At 43.4% G+C, this 26,671-nt stretch overlaps 2 protein-coding genes across 2 annotated transcripts in view; one reads left to right on the top strand and one right to left on the bottom strand.

Moving 5' to 3' along the window:
• Positions 1-13,029, bottom strand: part of POLR2B (RNA polymerase II subunit B) — a 72,082-nt gene extending 59,053 nt beyond the window's left edge. Inside the window, exons 1-4 of the mRNA XM_068106314.2 lie at positions 12,863-13,029; positions 2,482-2,554; positions 1,169-1,319; positions 739-851 (exon numbers count right to left, since the gene is read on the bottom strand). Of these exons, the coding sequence (XP_067962415.1) occupies positions 739-851; positions 1,169-1,319; positions 2,482-2,554; positions 12,863-12,881 (356 nt within the window). The 5' untranslated portion in view covers positions 12,882-13,029. The remainder of the gene's footprint in view (positions 1-738; positions 852-1,168; positions 1,320-2,481; positions 2,555-12,862) is intronic.
• Positions 13,030-13,745: 716 nt separating this feature from the next.
• Positions 13,746-26,671, top strand: part of NOA1 (nitric oxide associated 1) — a 44,350-nt gene continuing 31,424 nt past the window's right edge. Inside the window, exons 1-4 of the mRNA XM_068106321.2 lie at positions 13,746-13,795; positions 13,910-14,020; positions 18,823-19,803; positions 19,985-20,149. Coding sequence (XP_067962422.2) covers positions 18,876-19,803; positions 19,985-20,149 — 1,093 coding nt within the window. The 5' untranslated portion in view covers positions 13,746-13,795; positions 13,910-14,020; positions 18,823-18,875. The remainder of the gene's footprint in view (positions 13,796-13,909; positions 14,021-18,822; positions 19,804-19,984; positions 20,150-26,671) is intronic.

The raw sequence follows: 26,671 nt of genomic DNA, 5'->3' as shown, positions 1-26,671 counted from the left end.
GACTTGGCTGTTTTCATGTGTGGTGTTCGTGTTTAATAAATGTGGCAGGATGGAGGGGACAAATACGAGTTATTAGGAGAACCAAGGATAAAGCATGTACTGTCCGTGCTTGTTAAAGGTCTCTAATGTCTCAAATGTGTCTGGAGAGGTAAATAAACAGAATTGGAGCTGTGTAACTGTGTCTGGAAAGATGAGAAGCCAAATTAAAGACTGTGTCTATAAAAAAGTATATAAATATCATTCTTTGGATTGTTCTTGTTGTTCCCCTCCCCCACCCCCTCAAAGTAACTTTTTTTTTTTTAAATCAGTCATGGCTATAGTATAATGACATCTGAGATTGGTCATCAAAATTGGCTTTTGCATGATCAACCAATAACACCAATAGATTTAACTGCAGCAGTCCCATCAAAATTGCATATACTCGCACATGAAATCAAGGCAGATAATCATCAAGAATAAACTACAATAAATTCCCATTTTTATCTTGATACAAAGTTATAATTTATTTTAAAGAATCAATCATGAAATTTGCTTTTGCTCAGTACTGATGTAACATCAGCTTAAAATGTTGTCCAAATACGGGCAGACAGAAGAAAAGCAGTATTTCATTTCAGGTAAATTCTCAATGTGTGCAATGTATTGAATGAATAAATGAAAAGGTGTTTAGAAACTATTCAATGGATGGAATATTGTGTAAGGACCATCGAGAGTGGGTGTCCATGATGCAGTATATCCTACGTGAGATTCCGCAATCTAGCTTCATTTGGCATCATTGGAGATGGGGCACCATCTCTTTCCCAATGCGTCGGCTTCGAGAGGTAAATCTGCTCAAATTTCAGCATGTACCGTGGCTGCAAACACACATTAGTTCATGCTTACAAGCACACAGGAATTGAGAGCAGATTAATCAATGCCGAGAACATTTATGTTTGAAGGTGACCAGGGAAACAACAAAAAAGGGTTTCTCTACCATGAGCATCCATCACATGTATAGGCCGTAAACCAAGGGGGTTTCAGAGAACTTCAGAGCTGTGATCTCAATTCTGTGCAAATTTATACATTTCTGACACAGCACTGCTTACAATTTATGCACTAAATAATATATGTTTGCTGCACTAAAATAAATTTAATAAAACGAATAAACAACGGAAGGAAATTGCTCACTGACCGGTGTTTCCATCTCCCCAGATGTGTGCTGAGCCTCAGCCTGCAGGTCTATAGGTGGAGCATCTTCCACAATTCGCTGCACGGACATCTGAATGAACTCGTCAAAAGAATCCAATTGCTGACGCACCAGGCCTTTCTCATCAAAATAGGAGCTGGCAATGAGATGAAATGCATATCTCAAGTCTAAATTGCTACAAACCATGTTCATTGTACATTGACAATTGACAATGATAAAGGACATCTATTTAGAGCAAGGAGCCATCTATTTAGAGCAATACATCATGATCCCATACCATGTGTGTGCAATAAAAAGACGGCAGTTTAATCAATTTATTATCCCCACGCTTAAAAAAAAAAAACCCGTGGATGAGGGGCTTAGATTCGTATTTTAATAGTGTCTATCTGTCTGTCCGTCACGCTATCTCCTCCTAAATGGTTGTGTTCAAAGCGTCAATTCACCAAACTTGGTAGTTATGATCACCATATGGCAAGAAGGTGCAAGAGCCATATCAATTTTGCACCTTTGGGGAGGTGTTAAAAAGTCAAATGGCAAAAAATGCAATTACTTGCACATTTTTCATGAAGCTTGGAATATGGAATCAACATTGGGGGACACATGAAATTGGCAAGGATTTTTTGTATTTTTCTCATGTCCCTGGGCATGGGGACTTACGATCACAGGGTCAAGATAGAATACATTTTTAAACTCAAAATTTTATATCGGGTTATTCCTGGTGGAACATTTTGCCATCTTTCAATTCTGCTTTATATTAGGTGGGAAGCGTGGGGATTTGCGATGGAGCGCCATCGACTTCGCTAGAGTTCAAGTTGTCCCAAAACATGTCTATGAAAATACTACAAGTGGTTATTTGGATCCCTGCACCAAGACTTCTCCAGATTGCGGCGAAGAATTTTTTTTAATCATGAGAAACTAATGAAATTGGAACTGCATATACAACCTAAACATGTGACACAGGAAAGTTCCAAAGCATGATGAAATCCTGTGGAATGAAAATACCTGGTAAATTAGCAAGGTAATTCTGTCATGTAGGAGAAGTTTAGATATATTTTAATGAGGACTGTTCACCTTGGCTAATGGGATGTTTATGTTTCATTTTGAATGCATTAGTTAAGCTTTCACTGGAACAAAAGCCATTCGTCTCCAAGAGAAGTTTCATTAAAATATAACAATTGAACCAACATCCCAATAACCCTACCACGAGCATAGATCGCAAACTTCCTTCCTTGACATCTAGACGAAGAAAGAAGGGGGGAGAGGGGAAGGATCTTAAAACGAAGAGGATTCGCACAAACCTGATGACAATCCAACAGGCTTCTTGCCACAAGTCTGGTGTGATCTCATCATCCTCCTCATCATATTGCACATCTATGGAAAGAGACAAAAAAATAATCACTTTTTAATACTAACACACACTCTCTTCATTTTGTGTGTTCATCACCATTGCAGATCTATGAATAGGATGCCAGTCCCTTATTTAGTCCATGACCATCTCAATGAAATCCATACGAGTCAATCACCATCTTCGTCTAAACCATTCCATGGTCAATATCCACAATAAGCAATGATACTTCACCACATGTAATGTTGATAGAATTAAACGACGTAATTACACCACACAAGCAAAGGGAAAAGTGGGGTTTAGCAATTGGTTCACATCCATCCGTCTGTCTGTTGTATCAGTTTATGATCATCAGTTTATGATCGAAGAACAGTTTAGTTAAATTCAGTGTTATATTTTCAACACGAATTGGAAAATGAATAGGAAGACAAGTATTTCGTCTTACCGTACCTTGGCTCACATTTAGTGCCAATCGCGCATGCGCACAGAGGAGCGAGATAATATTTGTACTCTGTCTGCCTGCCTGGCAGTGAAACAAAATTGAAAATCATTCCAAACGGAAAACTTACTTTCTAAGAACAGGACACGAGTAGCTAATGTAACGTCAGTGTGCTACATAGAGTGATGTAACAGCCACTGCGGGAAATGGTAAAACCCACAATATATTTATTTATTTATATGCCTTTTACAATCCTTATTTTACTTAAATTGAATTAGATACTTCAACACTAATACACAAATCGTCTGTCATAATACTTTTTAAAACCTCCAGTTTAGAAGGACTTCAATTTAAGTAAAGGTTTAATAAGGCCATGTATAAGGGTGGTGTGCGAGACTGCTTCTGGACTATATCTAGCACTAAACTTTTGGATAAAAAAAAAAAGATCGTTAAAATCATTGTTTTATTACGATTGAAGTAACACTGCGTGGAGTATCGTGTTCTATGAATTCACTAGTGATCAATGCGAAAATATTAGAAGCATATTCAACATTTGGAGATTTCCAATAGCATTTTTGACCAGAAACAAGTACATTTTCACTCTGGATCTTTTAGCTTCTTCTTCACCACATTTCACCTTGGTTAAATGTAAAACCATAATGCTTGTTGCTTTCCCAAGGAATACATTTGCAATGAGCGGTTGTGGGGGCAGGGAGAGGGTTTATGGTTCTCAGTGCTAAACATAAACATCGTTTATGTTTATGGTTCTCAATCTCAAAATTATTATTTTTTTATCCCTTGTGTTGGGCTAGCGGCTAGGGTGCCAGCTTAGGATCCAAGGATCCTGGGTTCGAATCCCGGTCGATAGCTGAATTAACGCCAGGGGGGTTGACTCAGCCTGTCATCCTTCCGAGGTCGGCAAATTGAGTACCAGTTCACTGGTAATTCCCTGTTTATCGTAAAAAGGCGACAAACAGGGTTGGCGGCAAGAAGGGCATCCGGCCATAAAACATTGCTTCAAAAAGGGGACCAAAAAAACAACAACAACCACGGTCCCCGAAAAGGCAAACCCCCGCCCCCGCTTTGCGGGAAAAAAATGGCCTCTAAACGGTTTTTTTTTTTTGGTTTTTTTAGTGCATTGATGTTTTCTGAATTATTATTTTTTATGTTGAAGGCTCCAGTCATGGGCCATATAGTCCTCATCGAGGCCAGGCCTTAAATAAAAGAACTGCATTGATAGAAAAGGCAAGACAGAAGAGTCTAAGAGTTTTTTAGGATGTAAAAAACATGCTTTTTGAAACTAGGAAGATAGATCATAAGTGTTTGAAATACGTAGGAAGGTAAAGAGTTCCATAGTTTGGCAGTGGAGGGGAAGAAACAAATATCCTAATGACCCACCCTTGAATTTCCAATGGCCACACAATAATCATGCGGTGTAGTGGCTTGACGAGTCGGTAATGGTGGAGGTATACAAGCAGCAAATTCATGCGAGCAGAAACTGAAGTAATATCTGTAGAAAAGAGAAAGAGAGCCAACTTTGCGGCGTAATTCGAGTGCGTCATGTTTTGAGGTCAGATTGGGAGAGTTGATAAGTCGGATTACTTTGGATTCAATGCTATCCAGCAAGTACGTGGAGCGAGAACCACTCCAGATGTGAGAGCAGTACTCTATAAAAGGACGAATCAATCCTTTAAATAGTTGAAGCAACTGTTGAGAGGAGAATAATCTTCGACATCTGAACAGGACTCCCAGTTTATTTGAATGAGACTTAGCTATTTGTGTAAAGTGTGGATTCCAGGATAAATTTGATGTTAGGGTAATACGTAGTAGGTTTATTGTATCACATGGTGTAAATGTGGAGCTTTCAAAAGAGATTGGAGAGTCGAGAGTCGAGAGAGAGAGAGACAGATGGGAAGTAATTGAGTTTTAGAAACATTAAACTTAACCTGTTTACATTTGTCCCACTGGGAAATCTTGTCCAAATCCGTATTTAAAGAAGTGGCTGTGATCAAACGAGAGATCAGAGATTGAAAGATCAAATGAGCATCAGAGATTTACAATATGAAGCCAGACTGAGGAGGCCTGTCAACATTAGAATATAGGAGGAAACGTGGTGATCTCTTCCAAGCTCACCACATCTTTCATTAAATTGACATATTAGTTATTTAATCATACAGGAGTGGACTACTGGAATAAGTTACCAGATAGTGCAGTAACTGCACAACCAATGCCATCCTTCAAGAAAGAGCTATTAAGGGTTTATAAATGGGATGCAAGTATCCATCTTAACCCTACCATGCACTGTCTTCTACATGTCCACAGGATTCAGACGTTCAGCGTGTGACATTTCAAGGTGCATTAAATATATTGAGCTTTACACCACCCCCTGAGACTGTTCCAACATTACTGAGCTTCACTACACCCTCTGAGACTCTGTTCGCACATTACTGAGCTTTACTACACCCACTTAAACCCTGTTCACACATTACTGAGCTTTACAACACCCTCTGAGACTCTGTTCACACATTTCTGAGCTTTATTACATTCTCTGAGACTTTGTTCACACATTACTGAGCTTCACTACACCCTCGGAGACTCTGTTCACACATTTCTGAGCTTTACTACACCCTCTGAGACTGTTCCCACATTTCTGAGCTTTACTACACCCTCTGAGATCCCGGTGTGTACCCTGGTTTAGAATAGGTACACCGTATCCCTGCGTGTCGTAGGAGGCGACTAAGAGGTTTGGCGTCAGGAAGGGCATTCGGCCATAAAAACATTGCCTCAAAAAGAGAACCATGACAATTACAACTACATATGGGCAGGGTACAGCCCGAAGTGGAGATCGGTTTCTGAGGTTTGGGACATGGAATGTAGGGACAATGACAGGGAGATCAGGAGAAGTGGTGGAAGTATTGGTCAGAAGAAGAGTGGATATATGTTGTGTGCAAAGACGAGATGGAAGGGAAGTGGTGTGAGAATAGTGAAGGGTAGGCAGGGACAGAAATACACGTTTGTATGGCAAGGGTGCCTGGAGGGCGTGAATGGTGTTGGTGTCCTGTTTTCTGAGGAGTTTGTAGACAGTGTGGTGAGTGTGACGAGAGTGAGTGATAGGTTGATGATGGTGAAAATGATGATGGGAAAGCTCTTGGTGAACGTCATCTGGGGATATGCTCCGCAGGTTGGTCGGAGCGATGAAGAGAAGGACAAGTTCTGGTGTGCGATAGAGAAGCTGATGGAAAACGTGAAAGATGAGGAAGTTGTTGTGGTAGGAGGAGACCTAAATGGACATGTCGGAAGGAGTATGGACGGTTTTGAGGGAGTTCATGGGGGTTACGGATATGGTGTGAGAAATGGAGAAGGTGAAAGGATTTTGGAATTTGCTGATGGAGCTGATTTGTAATACTCAGTTCCAGAAAGAGGATAATAAGCTTGCTACATACACGTCAGGTGGGTCGACGACAACCGTTGACTACCTGATGGTGCGTAGATGAGATAGGGGGCACCTCCGGGACACAAAGGTGATCCCGGGGGAGGAGGCTGTTTCACAGCACCACTTGGTTGTCTGCGACATAAGGGTGAAAGGTGCGAGGAGAGCTCGGCGGGTGAAGTACCAACCGAGAATGAAGGTGTGGAGGTTGAAAGAGGTGACAGTAAGGGAGGCATTAAAAGAGAGGCTGAGTAGGGTAGAGGATGATGTGGTTGAGCTTGAAAGTGGTTGGATGTCAATGAAAGATAGTCTGTTGGGAGCCGTTGGTGAGGTATGTGGATGGAAAAAAGGACCAACGAGGCACTCAGAAACATGGTGGTGGGATGATGAAGTTGGAAAGAGGATTGACGAGAAGAGGAAGAAGTTCAAGGAGTGGCAGAAGGCGAAGGGTACGGGAGCAGAAAAGGCAGAGCATGAAAGTTATAAGGCAGCCAAGAAGGCTGCAAAGAAAGAGGTAGCAAAGGCGCAAGAGGCATGTAGGAAAATGTTCAGAGAACGCTTGGATTCGGAAGAGAGTCAGAGAGCGGTATTCACGATTGCAAAGCAGATAGCGAAAGAGAGGTATGATGTGATGGGGGTGAGTTGCTTGAAGGATGAAGTGGGACAAATCGTTGTGGACCCAGATGGAATTAAAGGAAGATGGAAAAGGTATATGGAAATGCTGTTGAATACAGAGAATGAATGGGATGGCAACATGGAGAGTAACCCAGTTTTAGGACCGGCAGAGAAGATAACTGAGAAGGAAGTTGAGGAAGCGATAAAAGCAATGAAGAGTAGAAAAGCGGGAGGGCCGAAGGGAGTTGTGGGAGATATGTTGAAGGCAGCAGGAAGTTGGGGTGTGAAGAGAATGACAGAGATCTGTAATCTGGTGGTGAAAGAAGGCCGCATTCCAGTGGATTGGGAACTGAGTACCCTCGTCCCTCTATACTAGGGTGCATCAAACGCCCAACTATTTTTAAAAAGATGTTGGATTGATCTGTCCCAAATTTTATTTTGTTCCAATCATAAAATAAAGTTGCTATGCAAAATTTGGTAAGGTTTGGACATCATCTTCTGGGTCCACCTCACCATTTCATATTTTGAGTCGGTGGTATCAGAGTTGGAAATTTGACACGCAGCTGTTTTGAGGCCCATAAATAAAAATGAAAGGATTGACTGATTGCTACATATAATAACTCTTTGTAAAGGTATTATTGTGCTCTGTAGCAATATATCATCATCATAGGGATAGGGATACAATTCATTTATATACAAATAGTCAAAATAATGATTTTTTTCAAAATATGGATATAAAGCTAAATGAAGAGTATTTTTTAAATATAATATATAAATTAAAGAATATCCTGAATGTTGTAGTCATCTTGTCTTTACAGAGATCTTTTAACTAGACAAGATGATTAAAACAATTATTAGGCTATACTCTAATAAAATTGGATAATTGATTTATTTGTTGTACATAATTATGAAATGACATTATTGTTACTAATACTACCTTTTTCTTTCAGATAAAACAATGGATGGCACAGTAAAGAAAGCATCTGTTGCAACAAGAGAGTCCACCAAGGTGTTTGGTCTTGGAAGTGCCATAACTGAACAAGATTCCCAGATCAATGGCACCAGACTTCCAACTTGTTTACAAGTACTACGTTGTTTCATGTGGCACACGGAAGATGGCAAACTTGAACGACGCTCTCGGTGGGAATCAGCAAAGCTTGTACTGCAGAAAGTGACACCATTTTATGGCAAGGCTAATATTCCTATCATCTCTGAACGCAAGGCTATTGAGAAAATTATCAAACTTGCAGATGATAATTCCAAGCTTAGATCAATCCCTATCAACCGAAGAACAACTCCAGCAAGCATCACAAAGGTGAATCAAATGGAGATGAAATTTATGGAGACATTTCCCTTGTGGCCCAATGATGCTAGTTCTCACATCAAGAATCCTGAAGACTTAGCATTCCTGGAATCTATGAAGACAGATCGCTGTGCAACATTTGGCTGCCAAGATAAACTCTTGGCAGATAAGATGCAGCGTAAAGTGAACCGCGAGGAAAAAGAATCAGAGAGGCGAGCAAGTATGGAGCTGGAGTTCAACATAAATACTACAACCACTGTGTATAATATTAGTGACAGTGATGAAGAAGTAACTCTTGGACCTTCAACAAGCACACCAACAACCTCAAGAAGTCATCATCGTTTAGTTAGACCTGGCACATCAGTTTTCATTCCACATGACATCCTGAAGAGACCCAGTCTTGTTTCACTGGCAACAAGGATGAAGATGACACCAACCCAACAGGCTGCTTTCACAGAAGCTCTTATTGAAGAAACAGGAGGGGATGTAGCGAAGGTGTCAACATCATATGCTACAGCAGATAAATCAAGACGCAAAATTGGACAGCATATTGCTACTACCTGTAAGGACAAATGGATACCTCCGAAGCTTGCTACGTTGCACTGGGACTCAAAGCTGCTTCCATGCTTAACTAACCAAAACACTTTTGAAGAATGCCTGGCTGTGCTTTTGGGTTCTCAAACTGATATGAAGCTGCTGGGTGTTCCATCCTACAAGCCTGGAACAGACCGTAAATCTGGAGATATAATTGCTCAGCTGACTAATAACCTACTTGAATCATGGAACTGCCAAGAGAATGTTGTCAACTTGACATTTGACACAACTGCATCTAACACCGGCCACATCAGTGCAGCTTGTGTAACAATTCAACAACGGCTTAACAAAGCTCTTCTGTGGTCAGGCTGCAGACACCACATTGGTGAAGTCATTCTTACGCACATTTTTACTGATCTTAAAGTTGAAGCATCTAAGTCACCAGATATCTTCCTCTTCTCAAGGTTTCGCAAGAACTTTGAAATGTTTCCACACACATTCAATGAACCACTTTCACGATTTGATCCATCTCAACTAAATGAAGCAGCAACAAGTTTGACAAGTGACTGGCAAAATAATGTTCTCAGACTCTGTCACACCGAGCAATCTCTAAGACGTGATGATTATTTGGAATTTGTTGATCTGTGTACTGTATTCCTTGATGGTGAAGTAGCTGAACATCAAATAACCTTCAAGCGTCCTGGTGCACTGCATAAAGCCAGATGGATGGCGAAGCTCCTCTACTCAATCAAATTATGTCTCTTCGAAAAACAAATCGCTGATCTTCCAGCAGGTACAATTACCACAGAAAAACAAGTGCCAAAGATCAGAGAATTTGTCACGTTTGTCACTCTAGTATACAGCTCCTGGTGGATGACATGTACCTCTGTCACCGATGCCCCATGGAATGACCTGCAGCTCATCTCCAAACTGAAACAGTATGAAGCTGTCAATGCTGGAATCTCAAGAAGTGCCCTGAAAGCCTTCAAACGACATCTCTGGTACCTCACAGAAGAGATGGTTCCACTTGCCCTCTTCAGCTCAGTTGTTCCTCATGACCATCGCCGTGCTCTGGCAGACAGACTTCTGGAGGTTCAGCCAGATTTTCCAGTAACCAACCCACAAGGACGGTTTGGTACTGGGTTTGGAAAGCCCAGATTTCCTGATGACTTGACTGAGAAGACCACTCTGGCTGATTTTGTTGGACCAGATTCATGGTACCTATTTCATCATCTGAAGCTTGACTGGGCATTTATAGTTACCGATGTTCAAGAATGGACTAACTCTGCAGCCTACCAGACATCATGGACTAATGTTGAAGCCTTGAATGTGGTGAATGACTCTGCAGAAAGGGGAGTTAAGCTTAGCTCTGACTTCCTTTCAGCAGCCAGAAGTGAAGACCACTACCAAAATGTGCTACAAGTTGTTGAGCACAACCGCAAGGAGCAACCGAATCTTCGAAAGCGAGCAGCTCAAGACTAAACTGTCAGAAATATCCATGAAAACTACAGTATCTTTGTTTTGTTTCTATTTTCATGTTCATCCATAGTCAGATGTACGTTCGTATTAAGATGATAAATGCTAAGATTGTGTATATATGATTCTACTGTAATAAAAATTATATCATTCTGGTATCTATAATACATATGATTATACCAATAAAATCATGATTTTGACTATTTGTGTATAAGTGAATTATATCCCTATCCCTATGATGATTATATATTGCTACAGAGCACAATAATACCTTTCCAAAGAGCTATTGTATGTAGCAATCGGTCAATCCTTTCATTTTTATTTATGGGCCTCAAAACAGCTGCGTGTCAAATTTCTGACTCTGATACTACCGACTCAAAATCTAATTTGCTGAGGTGGACCCAGAAGATATCAAAACCTTACCAAATTTTGCATAGGAACTTTATTTTATGACTGGAACAAAATAAAATTGGGGACAGATTGTTTTCTTGACATAGGGGCGTTTGATGCACCCTACTCTATACAAGGGGAAAGGTGACCCTCTGGAGTGTGGCTCGTACCGAGCGATAAAGTTATTGGAGCATGGAATGAAGGTATTGGAAAGGGTGTTGGAGAGGAGGATAGGGAAGAAGGTGAAGATCGACGAAATGCAGTTTGGATTTATGCCAGGAAGAGGAACGACAGACGCGCTCTTTATTGTGAGGCAGTTGCAGGAGAAGTACATGGAGAAGAGGAAGAAGTTGTTTCTTGGGTTTGTTGATCTGGAGAAAGCATTGAATCGGGTTCCACGCGAAGTATTGACATGGACATTGAGGAAGTTAGGAGTGGAGGAATGGTTGATCAGAGTAGTGATGGCAATGTACAAAAGAGCGCGCACAGCTATAAGGACGAAGGACAGGAACAGTGGTGAGTTTGAGGTGAAGGTGGGAGTGCATCAGGGGTCGGTACTAAGTCCACTACTATTTGTAGCTGTGATGGAGGTGCTGGCTCAGAACGTAAAGGAGGGTTTACCATGGGAGTTGTTGTATGCAGATGATCTGGTGTTGATTGCGGAAAGTATGGATGGACTGAAGGAAAAGATGAACAAGTGGAAGGAATGTATGGAGACAAAAGGTCTGAAGGTGAATATCGGAAAGATGAAGGTGATGGCAAGTGGTAAAGCATGTGGTGAGGTGGAAAGAACTGGGAAGTGGCCATGTGCTGTCTACAGGAAGGGTGTCGGAGTGAACTCCATTCAATGTACAATGTGCGCTGAGTGGGTTCATCAATAGTGGTCTGAGAGGGTCATTAACCAGTGTGGCAGCTACATTCAAATGTAAGATGTGCACAGAGGGAGCTGTAGATGGAGGAATTGTTGAGTTGGATCTTGGAGACGGCATGAAGCTGGAAGGTGTGAAAATTTTTTGCTACCTCGGAGACATGCTGAATGGAGAAGGTGGATCAGACTCGGCAACAGTTGCTGGAGTGAGATGTGCATGGAAGAAGTTTCGGGAACTGAGTGGCGTGCTGATGAGGAGGGGAGTGTCGTTGAAGCTGAAAGGAAAGGTGTATGCTGCATGTGTGAGAAGTGTTATGATTTATGGGAGCGAGACATGGGTAATAAATGTAGAGCAGCAACGAAGGCTGGAAAGGGTGGAAATGTGAATGGTTCGATGGATGTGCAGAGTATCGTTGAGAGAGAGGAAGACAAATGATGAATTGCGAAAAATGATGGGAATAGAGCCTGTGATTGATGCTGTGAAGAGAAACAGGTGGAGATGGTTGGGTCATGCGTTGAGGAAGGATGAAAGTGACTGGTTGAGAAGAGTGATGGAAATGAATGTAGAAGGAAGTGGAGGACGGGGAAGACCGAGAAAGACTTGGCTAAAGATGGTGGAAGAAGAAATGCGGGCAAGGGGGTTAACAAGGAGAGATGCAGAAAATAGGGCAAAATGGAGAAGATTGTCATGGGGACCGCAAGGCTAACCCCCACTCTGGCAGGGAAAATGGCCTTAAAAATGCATGTTGTTGTGTTGTTGTACTACACCCTCTGAGACTCTGTTCACACATTACTGAGCTTTACTACACCCTCTGGGACTGTTCCCACATTTCTGAGCTTTACTACACCCTCCGAGACTCTGTTCACACATTACAGAGCTTTACTACATTCTCTGAGACTCTGGTCACACATTCCTGAGCTTTACTACATTCTCTGAGACTGTTCACACATTTCTGTGTTTTACCACACCCTCTGAGACTGTTCCCACATTTCTGAGCTTTACTACACCCTCCGACTCTGAGACTCTGTTCCCCCACATCAACAATTCCTCTTCCTGGAGCAAAGCTTCTTGTAGGGTATTGGCTTGTTGTCGTTGCACCGTTTACCCCACTTAATCACCCCTAATGGCTAATTCAGCAATTGTCGTTATGCTTTACCACGGTGAGCATCGATATCCGTGTTTTGTTAATAATAAGATGAATAATTATAATAAATACGCCGTTTGTTCTGACAGATTCCACGTTGCAATCTCATTTTAAAGGTATGGATGATGAATTACCTTCGTCTCCATCATACATGATGATCGGCGATTTCGGGACTCGGGGAGATCAGAGAACCCAAAAGCACTCCGCCACGGCTTCACCGCCGCGCTCTATTCCATAGGCATAGGCCCCACGGTCTTCTGCCTTCAATTTCGTTTCGAGGAAGGCGAGTTAACTTCCGGTCACTTCCGCTGCCTCATATTTGATATCAGATTGGTATTAATTAGTGTTTATGTTATACCGGGTGTTTCAAAATTAACAATTTACTGAACGAAATACTTTTGTTTCATGTGTTTGTTGATCTTAATATTAAAATAATGTATGATTGTTTTGGTGTGTATCATTGAGTCACTTAAATGAGATACCCACCAGCTGACAATAAATACGTCTCTCTGAAAGACTTGCGTTTTTGCACAAGAGGTGTTACGTTTTGACTGCACTTTTTATTTTTAAACACACTGTAAATTATTCTGCTATAAAAAACTTCTTATGTTTATACACCGCCTAAATATTTTACCACTCCTACCACTGCTGCTTGACTGTCAATTTTAATGTTTGACCTGTATATAAAACACATCAACGTGTTATTTTAAGGAGGCAAGGTTTTTACACAAATATATAACCAGAGGAAGACTTTGGTGATATCGTTATATTTTGTGTAGATTCGCTGGCATGCCTGGGGTGTCGTTTTGCGTACTGTTTAGTCAGGTTGGTAATTTCCATCTGCTCAAATTCTTTAATGTGTTCTAAATCATATAGGAACAAGTTAAATACCGTAACATTCTTCCATTTTATGAGAGTTATAAACACACGTGTTTAACTCGTCAATCCCAAACACGCAGTCGCATGGGTAAATGACGCTAGGGTTAAAGGTTATAGTTATACCGCATGTGTTGAGGACTTGAGGTGTTCTGTTCTGTCGCTGTGTCAGTTTTGGTCACACCTTGCATGTAATTCTACTTCACTTGAGGGGACCATGCTCATCCGTGCCATTCGACAGAGCCTATGTTCTCAGCGAACCGCATTTCTAAACTCGCCGTGCTTCTGTTATGCTCTCGGTTCAGGTACCTCAGGGTCTTCTCCGGGATGGCGCGCAGTTTCTGAGGGGAGACCGTGGGAAGGCACTGCTGGATCGGCCTCGAAAGGGAAGTCTTTCACGAACGTGTTCGAGGAGGGTAGGAACACCTTTGTGTTACAACATTACGCAGTCTTTATAAGTTTATGCTGACGAGATGAGGGGCGCGCCAAGGTCTGTGGTACGGGGATTCATTTTGTCGCGTACTCATCATGGGGATTCTTTTCAGGTTAACCTTAGACAGTAGTAGAATACGAAAAAACACTGCTGTTTTCATGCAAATATTCAATGCCAAAACTGGAGGCGGGGGTGCTGTATCACTGAGCATACCATCGGTAGATTGAGCTATAAGTATAAGAGTATAAAGCTGGCTGTCCTGTTCTTGTGGTGACCTGAAAGATCCCATACTACCTGTCGAAAAGAGAATGACGTTTTGCCCGTACCTTGGCTTGATTGCCTCCTTGGGATTACTTGTCCAATTAGCCCGAGTTATAAGAGGTGTTTTAATGTTGGCGGTGTGGATACGACACAGGCATGATGGGTCAAATTATCTTCTTGGGAGCCCAAGAGGGACTGCTTAATATGCTTTGTATGTCTGGGCAGCATGGCCCAATACGAAGTGGGGAAAAGAACAATAAGGAACATTGAAAGACTATGTTCATAAAGACTACACAAGGAACATCATACGTCGCTCTCTATCTCACAATTCATTTCTTTATTCATGGTTTACCCAACAAATTGAGAGCACAGGGTGAACAAAAACCTTTTGAAGGCAACAAATTGATATAACCACGCTTTAAAACAGGAATAAAGCACAAAAATAATAAAATGAATGACCAAAACATTTTTCGTAAATCGCAATTTCAAACTAGAACTGTGAGCAGTGGTGATAGGCTTCCAGGCAAAATGGCTGCCATACCACATGACTGATTATGTCATTGTTTAGAAACATTTTTCCTCCTGGGGAGTTGATCATACATAGGAGATTTCGTATTGATCCATTCAGCACTTCTGGAGGAAAAAGATGTTTAAAGCTTTTCCTTAAAACCAAGATGACCGCCATATCACGTGACTGATTATGTCATCGTTTAAAAATAACCTTCCCTCATCAGTAGTTGCGTACAACGATCATTCATTCATTCATTCATTCTCATCAGTAGTTGATCATATGTATGACATTTCACATTGATCCGTTGGGTGGTGCTACGGAAAGCATTATTTAATTTTTTTTGCTTAAATTCAAGATGGTGGCCAAACCACATGGTTGATGATGTCATCATTTGCAAATATTTCCCCCCATCGGAATGTAAACATGTTCCCAGTTTCGTATCGATCGGATAGGCGGTTTCGGAGAAGTGGATTTTTAACTTTTTATTTTAAAATCCAATATGGCCGCCAAACCACGTGACCGATGACGTATCGTTTCGCAAACTTTTATCCCCATGGCTAGGCAATCATGTTTGCAAAATTTTGCATTGATCCGTTCAGCGGTTCTGGAGAAGAAGAGTCTAAATAAACAATCATCCATATTTCTCCAAAAAACACGCATTTCACAGATCTCATTAAAAAAGCCACTTCACAAGAGAATAAATTAGTGATTGACAAGCGACAAAACTTTGATGTAAAAAGATTTTGTCAAGATATTTTGACTCTGCAACCGTTCCCGTTATGCTCGCCATATTTCCTCTTTGTATCGCCGTACTGTTAGCTTGTCGAATAAACAATGTGGAATGGGGACTGAATGTCTCAACACAAATGGGAATAACTTCAGAGTTATCCCTCAAATTGGCATATTTGGTGAGTTTGCACATTTCTGCCATTTTGGCAACCTTGGCTTGTGTACATGATGATGTAGGCAAATTGCTTGGAGCTATGGTGTCGCTGCATGTGAAATCCCAGACAAATGTCCTGCCGTTTTTCCAGGAGAAAATAAATATGCCATCGGGTCTCTTACCATCCACCCTGGAAACCCCTACTGGTTCCAAAACAGAGGGCAATCTCACAAGCCAAGGCCCGTTTGATGAGGTCATTCACTTGATGATGGCGAGGGAACCTGCCAGCACTTTTCTAGCCGCTGAGACCGTGCACCCCTGAGGAGTTGACTGCCTTGCTGCAAATGCAAGTATGAGGGTGGCACAGAGGTGAACAAAGTCAAAGGGTACACGCAATTTTCAGCTGAGAATTGTCCAACTTTAGACTGAGACAGGGGATGGGGATGGCATTCAGCCAGCCAGTTTGGGAAGCTGTTGCTAGCAACCTCGCCCGTTCTTGGTCTGAGGATAAACAATAAAGCAGGGTTTCAACCAATTGAATACACAAGGAGTGCGCCAACCAGTTTGGCTGGATGTTTTGGTTGGTGTCCCGCAAATGCCAAAACCTGCTTTTTCCATCCATTGTATGTGGGCACCTGTCAAATCAAAATAATCATCCTAAGAAACATTCTGTGGTAGTAAAGCATCAACCGGTAGTTTACAAGTATAGGCCGAATAAAAAAAAGCTGGCAGGGGCAAATCGGAAGCAGATCTGACACCTAGGCCACCGTTATTTGTTGGCAGCGAACCTTGATTCTGACAGCTCAGTGCTCAAAACACTTTCCATAGCTTGTTTTAGTTCTAAATCATAGGAAAGAAGCACGTTGCTATCAAAGCATGGAGTTGACTGCAAGATGAACAATAATTTCGGAATTGCGAAGGAGTTTTTCAGCAAAAACAAAGTGTCGTGGGCATCCAAATAACTTAGCCTGCTCATCATACATCGCAAATAGTTGAGTTTGCTTTCAAGGACTTAGTCTGTTGCGCTGCTCAACACAGGAGATGATCTTGTGTGTGGTTTTGTTTTCCGTTTAAGGCACTAGTTGGTCCATTGGACTAAGTTTTAATTGGTCATCATTGCTTTGTAGCATACAGTCGTGGCCAAAAATATTGGCACCCTTGCACTTTTTTCAAATAATGCACCATTTCTTCCAAAAAATTGTTGAAATTAAAATATATTTTGGTATCCACATATGTATTTATTTGGTTTGCAGTGGAACAAAACCAAAAAAATCTGAAAAAATTACGAAATCTTAGCTTATTCCACACAGAAATCCTAAAATGGCCTGGACAATATTATTGGCACCTTTTAGAAGAAAAAGAAGAACCGCCTTTTAAGGCCATTTTTCCCCACAGAGCGAGGGTTGGCCTTTTTTGGGGTACTGTAGTACACTTTTTTTGAAGCAATGTTTTATAGCTGGATGCCCTTCTTGCTACCAACCCTGTTAGTCGCCTCTTGCGACACGCAGGGAATTACAAGTGAGCTGGTACTCAATTTGCCGACCTCGGAAGGATGACAGGCTGAGTCAACCCCCCTGGCTTAAATTCAGCGATTGCCTAGGATTCAAACCCAGGATCCTAGGATCCCAACCTGGAACCCTAATCACTAAGCCAACACCAGGCTTATCTTTTAGAAGTTGTTAGAAATAATTAGATTTCAAGCAGGTGATTCTCCTTTACTTTGGAATTAAACTAACAAATGGTGAGTTGCAGGTGCCTGAAATGAATGAATGAATGATCGTTTTAAGGCCATTTTTTCCCCGCTAAAGCGGGGGTTAGCCTTGCGGGCCCCATGACAATCATGGTTCCCTGTTTGAGGCAATGTTTTTATGGCCGGATGCCCTTCCTGACGCCAACCCTTGGTCACGCTCTTACGATGCGCAGGGATACGGTGTGCCTATTCTGAATCGGGGTACACACCGTGATCATTCATCCCAGCAAGCTGGTACTCAATTGGCCGACCTCGGAAGGATGACAGGCTGAGTCAACCCCCCTGGCGTTAATTCAGCGATCGACGGGGATTCAAACCCAGGATCCTAGGATCCCAAGCCGGCATCCTAACCGCTAAGCTAACGCCAGGCTTTTTTGGCTAAGCCAATGCCAACGGCACCAGGCCAGGTGCCTGCAATATAAAAATCACTCATTCAACCATTTTGAACAGAGAAAAGGAGCCATTCTGTAGGAAGCTCATTCATGGCTATAGAAAGCGCTTGACTGCAGTTATTTTGTCCAAAGGCTGTGCTACCAAATATTAATCTAGGGTGTCAATAATTTTGTCAATGCCATTTTTTTTTTTTTTCTGATTTAAAATGATATATTAAGTTCTGAATCAAAAACAAAGGTTCTCTAATATTAACAGTGAAATATAGAATTGTGGAGACAAAATACTTTTGTCAATTTCAACTTATTTTTCGAGAAAATTGTGAGTTATTTGAAAAAAGTGCAAGGGTGCCAATATTTTTGGCCACGACTGTACCTGCCTGCTGTAGTGCTTGAGCATTAGCTCGCCTTTCACCAAGCCCAGATGTGTTTGGGCCAGGGCAGAGGTTGGTGGTGGGTTGATTATACGCTCGTTTCGTTCGTATTATTGCCAAGTGATACTAATATTATTATTGTTGTTCATATTATTAGTATTAATTAATATATGCCGTGGTACAATGTTATCGTTCTTTTTATTTATTTATTTATTTTGTAATTGGAATGCCTTGCCATTGAAGGACTGCTTCCACTACACAACATGACGTGTGTTTAAAACATGGGAATTATTCTGGATTATTTGTAGTTAATTAGCCTAATCCACTTAGGAGATCATAATGGTCATTTCGGTGTATCACATTCCACATCAGAAAGCTCCAGTAGAACACCGCAAATAAACATGTGTGTGCGCGTGCACATACACACACACACACACACACACACACACACGTGTATACGCACACACACACACACACACACACACTCGTGTATACGCACACACACAACTCATATATTTATAGTAGATAAACCAAAGCAGCAAAGCATGCTTCTTTCCTTACTACATTGATCAAAGTATGAAATGATTATTTTTGTTTTCTGTTGAATGTGCACAAAGGGAGTGAAGAGAAGTTTGTGTTTCCTACGCAAGTAAAAAATGAAGCTGAAGATATGGCAGCACACATTGCTCGTATTACCGATAAGTACTTGAAGCTTAACGAAAAGGTGACTAAAGCCAAGGAGAAACCAACATGCGTGACCAAGACTGAATATCTGCACAAAATGCTGGACTTGCGGCTTCGCATGGTGGAACCGTTACTGGAGACCGAGACGGAGAGTCAAGGTGCGACACATTCGAACAAACAACTGGAAAGAGATGGATCGAGGCTGCATCAGGAGAGGAAGAGAGAGACGGTTGCTTTGGGCGTCCCTGATCCTAAAGAACCTCCCAGCAGCACGCCTTGTTCCGGTTGTGGCGCATTCCTCCAGTGTTTTGATCCGTCCAAGAGTGGTTATCTGGCAAGCTCGAAGTTCATGGCATTGAAGGTGCAAGGACTCCTGGATGGCAGCATTTGTCGGCGTTGTAACTTATTAATCCATCATAAAATAGCCCTTGATGCAAAGGTATCCCCAGAGGATTTTCAGAAGATCATGAAGCAAGTTCGTTCCAAACCTGCATTGGTCCTCTGCATGCTGGACCTCCTCGACTTACCAAATACACTTGTCCCTAATCTTCTCGACATGATCGGCCAAAAGAAGACCATTTTTATACTTGGGAACAAAATAGACTTGATCCCAGCAGACTCTAAGAACTACCTGAAAAGAATCAAGGATGAGCTGCTCAGCATGGCAACCAAGGTCGGCATGAATACTGGCAATAACGTCAAAGGGGTGTTTTTGATCAGTGCCAAGACTGGTTATGGAATTGAGGATTTCATCTCGAAGCTGCAGAGTGCCTGGAAGCACAAAGGTGATGTCTACCTAATAGGGACAACCAACGTTGGCAAGTCGACTCTCTTTAACACTCTCCTTGAATCTGATTATTGCAAGTCAAAGGCTCCAGATATAATCCAGCGTGCAACTACTTCTACTTGGCCAGGTGACTTGCATTTTCCACCATGTTACATTATAAATTTCCCAAAGCCATGTGTGTTCAGGCATGTGCTTTGTAATATGGGAGGCATATTTGAAGTTTGTAAATGCACAATCATCAAACACTTGATACTTTATATTTCAGGAAGAGGTATGTCAGCTGTGAACATGTACATTCATATCCCTAGGCACCACATTGAACCTGCTGAAGTTCCCGATTATCAACCCTCTGCCATATCGGGTGTTCCAGCGCCTGCGGAGATTGCACCAGGAGCGTGAAAATGCGGTGGACACCCTGGACCCAAATGAGATACAAAGGTTGAGACGTATGACGTCGGAGGGATATCTAGTGGGTGAGTTGGGACCCCATTTTTTCTAGCTCTTAACTTTTGGCTTTCATGTGACCTGCCAAGGAGGATTTCCAGGCAATCGATAAAGTGTGTTCCCAATTTGGTTGTGAGGAATACGTTTGAGTGCTGTTTAGCATTTCCTAAATCGCTATTGGTTGTAGTTCATTTTATGTCTGCCCTTCCAAACACTTCTCATATACTTCCAAGATCTTTGCATAGCGAGGTGTAATGTGTGAGTATTAAATATATAGGCCATGGGCTACTATAGCTGGCCGTGCACCCCCCTCCCGCACCCCCCCACAAACCTCCGACCCTATATTTTTCTGATGCCCTAGAGCAGCGTTTCTCAACCTTTGATGGCCCATGGCCCCCCTACCGAGTCGCTTAACATTCGTGGCCCCCTGCCCTTCAATAAAAGATGCAGATTTCGTTTTATGAAATTTATTTACTCAGTCTTAAAAGATAAATCAAAGTAAACATTTTTCTAAGCAATACAATCAATGAGACACTTGCTGTTGGGCTTGTCTGACGAGGCCTCTTATGTCCGGCTCCGTCTTGGACACAGCAAGGCGAATATCGTTCCCAACGTCAAGACGGTTTCTGGACTTCGTTTTAATGGTCGCAAGGTCAGAAAATCCAGATTCGCAAAGATATGTTGTGGCGAATTGAATGAGCATTACGGATGCCTTCTTGCTGAGTAGTGGATACGCATCCTGAACAGACAACCAGAAGGTGGAGAGGTCTTCTTTGTTACTGAAGACCAGCTTCATTGCTTTTGAAACCTTCAACTCTGCCAGCTCCTCTGCTTCGTCTTCAGTAGGTTCAATTTTGGCGTTGAACGGGTCTTTGTGCCACGGAACATCCAACGGTGCATCGTCGAAATACGATTTGAACTCAGCGGAGAGATTGTCGAGATGTCTAGTGATGCAATCTTTGATGCTGACGGGAAGCTCAATCCTCTGCGTCTGCAGGTGCTCGTCCAAGAAAGGAAACGAGGCAGTGGACCCGGCCTTGATTCGTGCCTGCCAGACTTCCATTCTAGCAGACAGTCCGGCAAGCTTGTCTTGAACGTCACTGACTGTCACATCACGGCCTTGCAAGGACTGGTTCATTTCGTTGAGTCGGCCGAATATATCGGCCAGGTAGGCGAGCATCATGACGAACTCTTCATTGTCGAAGTGGACATGGAGGTTGTTTTCGTTGTCTCGCAGGAAGATTTCCACCTCAACCCGGAGTTCATACAGCCGAGAGAGGCATTTCCCCCTCGATAGCCAACGGACTTTGGTGTGGAACAGAAGTCCAACATGTTCCGCTCCCATTTCGTTGGCCAGGAGTTGGAAGAGCCGATGATTTTTGGCCTTCGCACGAATGAAGTTGATCACTTTGACCGCGACGTCCATGACTTCCAGCAAACGAGGCAGAAGAGTCTTTGACGCAAGAGCTATCGGTGTAGCGAACAGTGGGAGGACGTCACATGGGGCCATTTGTTCTTCACAAGCGTGACAAACCCTCCTCTGACGCCGACCATCGCTGGGGCACCATCAGTACAAATGTGCTTGAAATTCTGCCAACCGAGTCCGTCAACTTCAAAAAAAGAGTCCACAATAGCTTTGATATCTGCCGCTGTCGTTGTGGTTGGTAGGGTATTGCAGAACAAGAACTCTTCCTTCATCTTTCCCTTTCTCTCGTAGCGAGCGAAGGCGATCAACTGGCTCTCCAGGGCGGTGTCGGTAGACTCGTCTAATTGAAGGCTAGCCTGGAGCGTGCTTTGTTTGATTTCGGAGCAAACTTGACGGCACACATCAGCAGCCATGTCGTCAATCCGTCGTCGGATCGTGTCATTAGAGAGCGAAACTTGCTGGATCTTCTTTTTCGCCTCTGGTCCGATCATCAATTCCACCATTTTCTCTGTACATGGCTTGATAAGGTCCTCAGCAATAGTGTGCGGCTTCTTGCACTTCGCAATTCGGTATGCCACTTCGTAGCTGGATTGAAGAGCAGGTTTTTCTTCTGGCCGGAATCCAAATTTGGGAAGTGTCGCTTCACGGTCATATCGTGATCGTTTCGCAGACAGAGCGTCGATATTATCTTCCTTCCTTCCGGGATGCATCTTGTCGCGATGGTTTGAAAGTTTGGAAGGACGTAGTGACGCATTTGACATCACGACCGAGCAGTGCAGACATTGCGCGCAGTCCACGCCATCTCGACTGACATTCGTGAATCCAAACTTGACATAGCTGTCATTCCATTTTCGAGCCTTCGACATCTGAGAAAAAAATTGCAAATACGAATTAATTACTTTTGTAACGGTAATACAGTAAGGTTGAAAATTAGGTTTAGAAAAGTGCTCTGGAGGGAAGGAGAAGAAAGAAAGTAGAGATGTAAAGAAGCAGAAAGAGATGGAGAGAAACTCATCTACCCTTTTTTAGAGAAGGTTAAATTCATCTACCCTTTTTACTTTGACACTATGACCGGAGACTCGTCACCTTAATTGTACATTACAAGCTTCTGCATTCTGAATCGCAGTTTTTCGGCGTCCGCTCGTGGCCCCCCAGTCGAAGGCCCGTGGCCCCCCAAGGGGGGCACGGGCCCCCGGTTGAGAAACGCTGCCCTAGAGTGTCCTGAACATGAAATCAAATGTTAACATTGCCTAAGTTGGGATGAACTTGTCATTTGGGGCCAATGTATGGGGGTACCCTCAAAACGTGACCAATTTCGCTTCACGTCGTGATCCGTTGGCACATTTTCATATTTTGGTGAATTATGGGGTCATTTGTAAGTTTGAGACATATGTAATATGAGTTATTGGGGTACATATACACACACCCCTTGTAGATATCCGGCACATCACATAATGATATGTGTATTAATTTACTTTCCCTTTATTAATTATTAGGTAAGTTTTATTTCAGTTCTTCATTCTTCATGTTGAAACAGTTTAGCTAGGTTGAAAAGTAGGGTTTGAAATCCTACGGTAAAGGCTAGCTAGTACGGAGGATAATAGAGAACAGAGGATCTCGGAAAAGGGCCGTGATCAAACGGTTCGGACAGGCCGAGACACTAAACTCCCTTTCGGCACAACATTTAATAAAACAAGGCAAAGATGGCGGCAATCAACTCGCTCACACGAGCCATCAGCAAGAAGCCGGAAGTCTCCTCCCTTTCCGGTGAAAATTAAGAGAAAAAAGTAGGAATTACAGGCTCGCACTACACCAACATGGCATCAACATATTGCAAGAAAACATTCATAAGCAAAGCAGGAAACGTTCACGTATATCGTACACATAACATCAGAGACTTTCTAACAGCCACCCCCAAATTTGTGGAATAAATTTGTAAAAAGGGAAAGTCTTTCAGTCCATTCACCCCTCACCCATCATCTTCAAGCTTCGACAGCCGGATCAATTTAGCAAGTGGTCGAACATAGTTCTTGCCATGAACTTGAACGCTGGCAGTTCGAGCACGGCCATCTGAGCCCGGAAAGGTCTTGTGAGGTTTCTACGGGCGATGAGGCGACGGACGGACATTAGGAAGGCATCAGCATCAAGGCCCTCCAGGAGGCCCAGATGTACGGTGCGGGTAGTGAGGCACTTGAAGATTATACCCCAGCGCTTCTCCGTTCGTCTTCCAATTTTTATGGTGAAAGGACCGAAGCAGTCCACTCCAGTAGAGTAGAAGGCAGGCTTGTATAGTCGTAACCGAGCAGGGGCTAGATCAGCCATCCTTGGCACCTCTGGATTGGCACGTCATCTTCGGCACTCGTGGAATTGATGTTGGTGTCGACGAATAGCCTCTCGACCACGCAGAATCCCGTACTTGCGACGTACTTCAGCGAGAATTCTCTCCGGACCACAGTGAAGCAGTTGGTCATCACATTCTTGAATGAGGAGCTTGGTTACTGGGTGAGGAGGATCTAAAACAATAGGATGCACAGCATCTTGTGTAAGGACATCCGCACGGCGTAGTCTTCCTCCTACTCTGATGAGACCAAGGGTACGGTCATATTCAGGTGAGAGAGAGAGATGCCAGTCGACCTCTGATGGGTAAATCCCTACCCGTGGCAAGTATCTGGACTTCGTCCTGAAAACTATTGTGCTGTGAGCGTTGAAGCAAAAGATTCTCTATCTCCCCATGCTGGTGAGCGCTTAAGGTAAGATAGTCTTGATCGTAGGCCACCCCGTTGGGACACTGCTGTGCAGCCACAACCAGAGCGTTCCAAGTCTTGTACTGTTCAGGGTCAGGTAAGGTATATGTCCACCGACATTGTTCTACAGAAGGTTGACTTCCGGAGCTCAGTCACATCACTTTGCTCTAGTACGCTGACCGGTCCTTGTAGTGACCAGCCCAGGTTGGTACAAACTGCTACTGGAGCACCCTTGGGGCCAAATCGCACAGGTTGCTTTGGTAAGATGAGGTGCGGATAGTCTGACCCGATCAATATTGTTGGTTGAGCCTTGTTAATCAAAGGGAGTGGTATCGCAGCTAGGTGGGGGTGCCGTTTCTGAAGATCGGCCACTGGGTACAAATACTCAGATAAGCGCAGCATTGTGGCAGTGAATGCTGCATCTATCCCATACCTCTGGTTCAGGTTCTCGACCGATGATATCTGAAGCTTGACAGAAGCCCCGGTACACTGCAACATATCTTCTCGCACTGTCTAGAGCAGTAATGCTTCAGGTTTACCCACCAGGTTCAACCGCTCTGTTATTGAATTCAAAAGCATACTCCTTTCTGAACCATCGTCTAGAATGGCATAGGTCTCTATGGACCCTTGTGGGCCATGAAGGGGCACCTTTACGACCTTTAACAGGACATCATGTGGACGGGAAGGCTTGTCAAGGTACACTGCAGATGGTGCGGAGCCTGTCATTAGGACGGTATCGCTGGATCTCTGCGCTGCATCATGTAGGATGGTTAGGTGCACCTCTTTGCATGCAACGCATGGCTTCCTAAGTGTACAGCGATCAGCTGGGTGTGACCGACCGCACCTCCAGCAACGGTCATGTTCCCTTATCCACTTAATAATATGGTCTGTGGAAAGCTTCTTGAATTCCGCACAGGAACCGAGGTAATGATCACTGGTGTCACATTGAGGACAATAAGGCTTGGTCTTGGTTGTTGAAGAAACATTACGCAATGGCTGTGGCCTTGTGCCAGCTATTGGTGACTCAGAGTTGTGAAACACCGAGGCCTGTGATTCTTTCTTCTTGAAAGATGAAGAATGCTGTTCCTTTCTCTCTAATCCCTGGCCCTCGCATTTGTAGAGGACAGCAGCTTGGTTCGCCATACGTTTAGCTCGGGCCTTCGCCTGCAGCCAAGCTGCCAGATGGTGCAACGTGTAGGTCTGATTAGAATCTGCATTTAAAAGTCCTTGGTTAATGCAGTGCTCAATGAATCCATCACGATAGCTCGGTGGCAGTTTGCTAATTAGCCTGTCTACATGTGAGCCACATCGTAGTTCAAATCCATGCTCACCCTTGAGGGATTGTAACATACCCACAAGGGAGTGCACTGCGAGAGCAAATTCTTCAAAGGCCTCTGCATCTCCAGTCCTCACTGGTGCCATGTTCATGATGGCACCAATTTCGCTCTGTACGAGTTGCCTTGGCTGTCCATACTTGTCCTGCAGGGCCCGTAAGGCCACCGTGTATGGCTTCGGATCATGCATGTAGGCCTGAGCAAGTTTGTATGCACTTGGTAGCTTAAGGTGGGTTAAGAGTACTTGATATTTGTACTCCTCTGACAAGTAGGTGTGATTACTTATCAGGCTATCCAATGCAAGCTTGAGAAGGGCAAAGTCACTTTCTCTGCCACTCTGGAAATAAGGCAGACTCGGTTTTGGTACGCCATAGGATGAAGCTATTAATAGGTCCATGAGGTTCGGTGTTGCAGGCGTTTCAGATGGGTGAACTGGATGCCCATGTGGTGAAGTTGAGGGTGGTAGATAGGGTGCATGATGACATGGTAACATGTTAGGATGAAAAATTGAAGCTTGGAATGGAGCTGTGGTGGCGGATGAATATGCAGTTGGATGAGTTTGCTTCACTTTCTCTTTCGGTGATGGATTGTCATTAATGATTAATCGAGGAGTGGATGTGGATTGTAGGTCGGCAGTGATGGCAATTTCCGGCTCTGGCCGCAGTAGTGGCAGCTGCGTTGGCAATGGTTTGTTTGGTTGAACTGAGGGAGTACATGACGCTCCACCAACGTGCAGAATCGTATGCTGGGCGGTAATGGTTGGACGCCCGGTTGGAGAGGTAGGCACTTCATCTCCTGCATCCAAGAACGACACTATCAACCGTGCTTCCTCCAGTTCCTGTTTCGGCCTTCCTCAGACGTCTCTGTCTTGTTTGCTGGATGGACAAGGCCTCGCGTTCCCTCAGAGCCTGGCGCTCCATCTCCTGAGCCTGGCGCTCCATCTCCTGAGCCTGGCGCTCCATCTCCTGAGCCTGGCGCTCCATCTCCTGAGCCTGGCGTTCCATCTCCTGAGCCTGGCGCTCCATCTCCTGAGCCTGAAGGACTTCA

Source organism: Myxine glutinosa, chromosome 2 (genome assembly GCF_964187855.1).
Source record: "Myxine glutinosa chromosome 2, kmMyxGlut1.1, whole genome shotgun sequence".
Taxonomy (NCBI): Eukaryota; Metazoa; Chordata; class Myxini; order Myxiniformes; family Myxinidae; genus Myxine; species Myxine glutinosa.
Note: the sequence above shows the minus strand (reverse complement) of the source record. Positions and strands in the feature narration are given on the sequence as shown.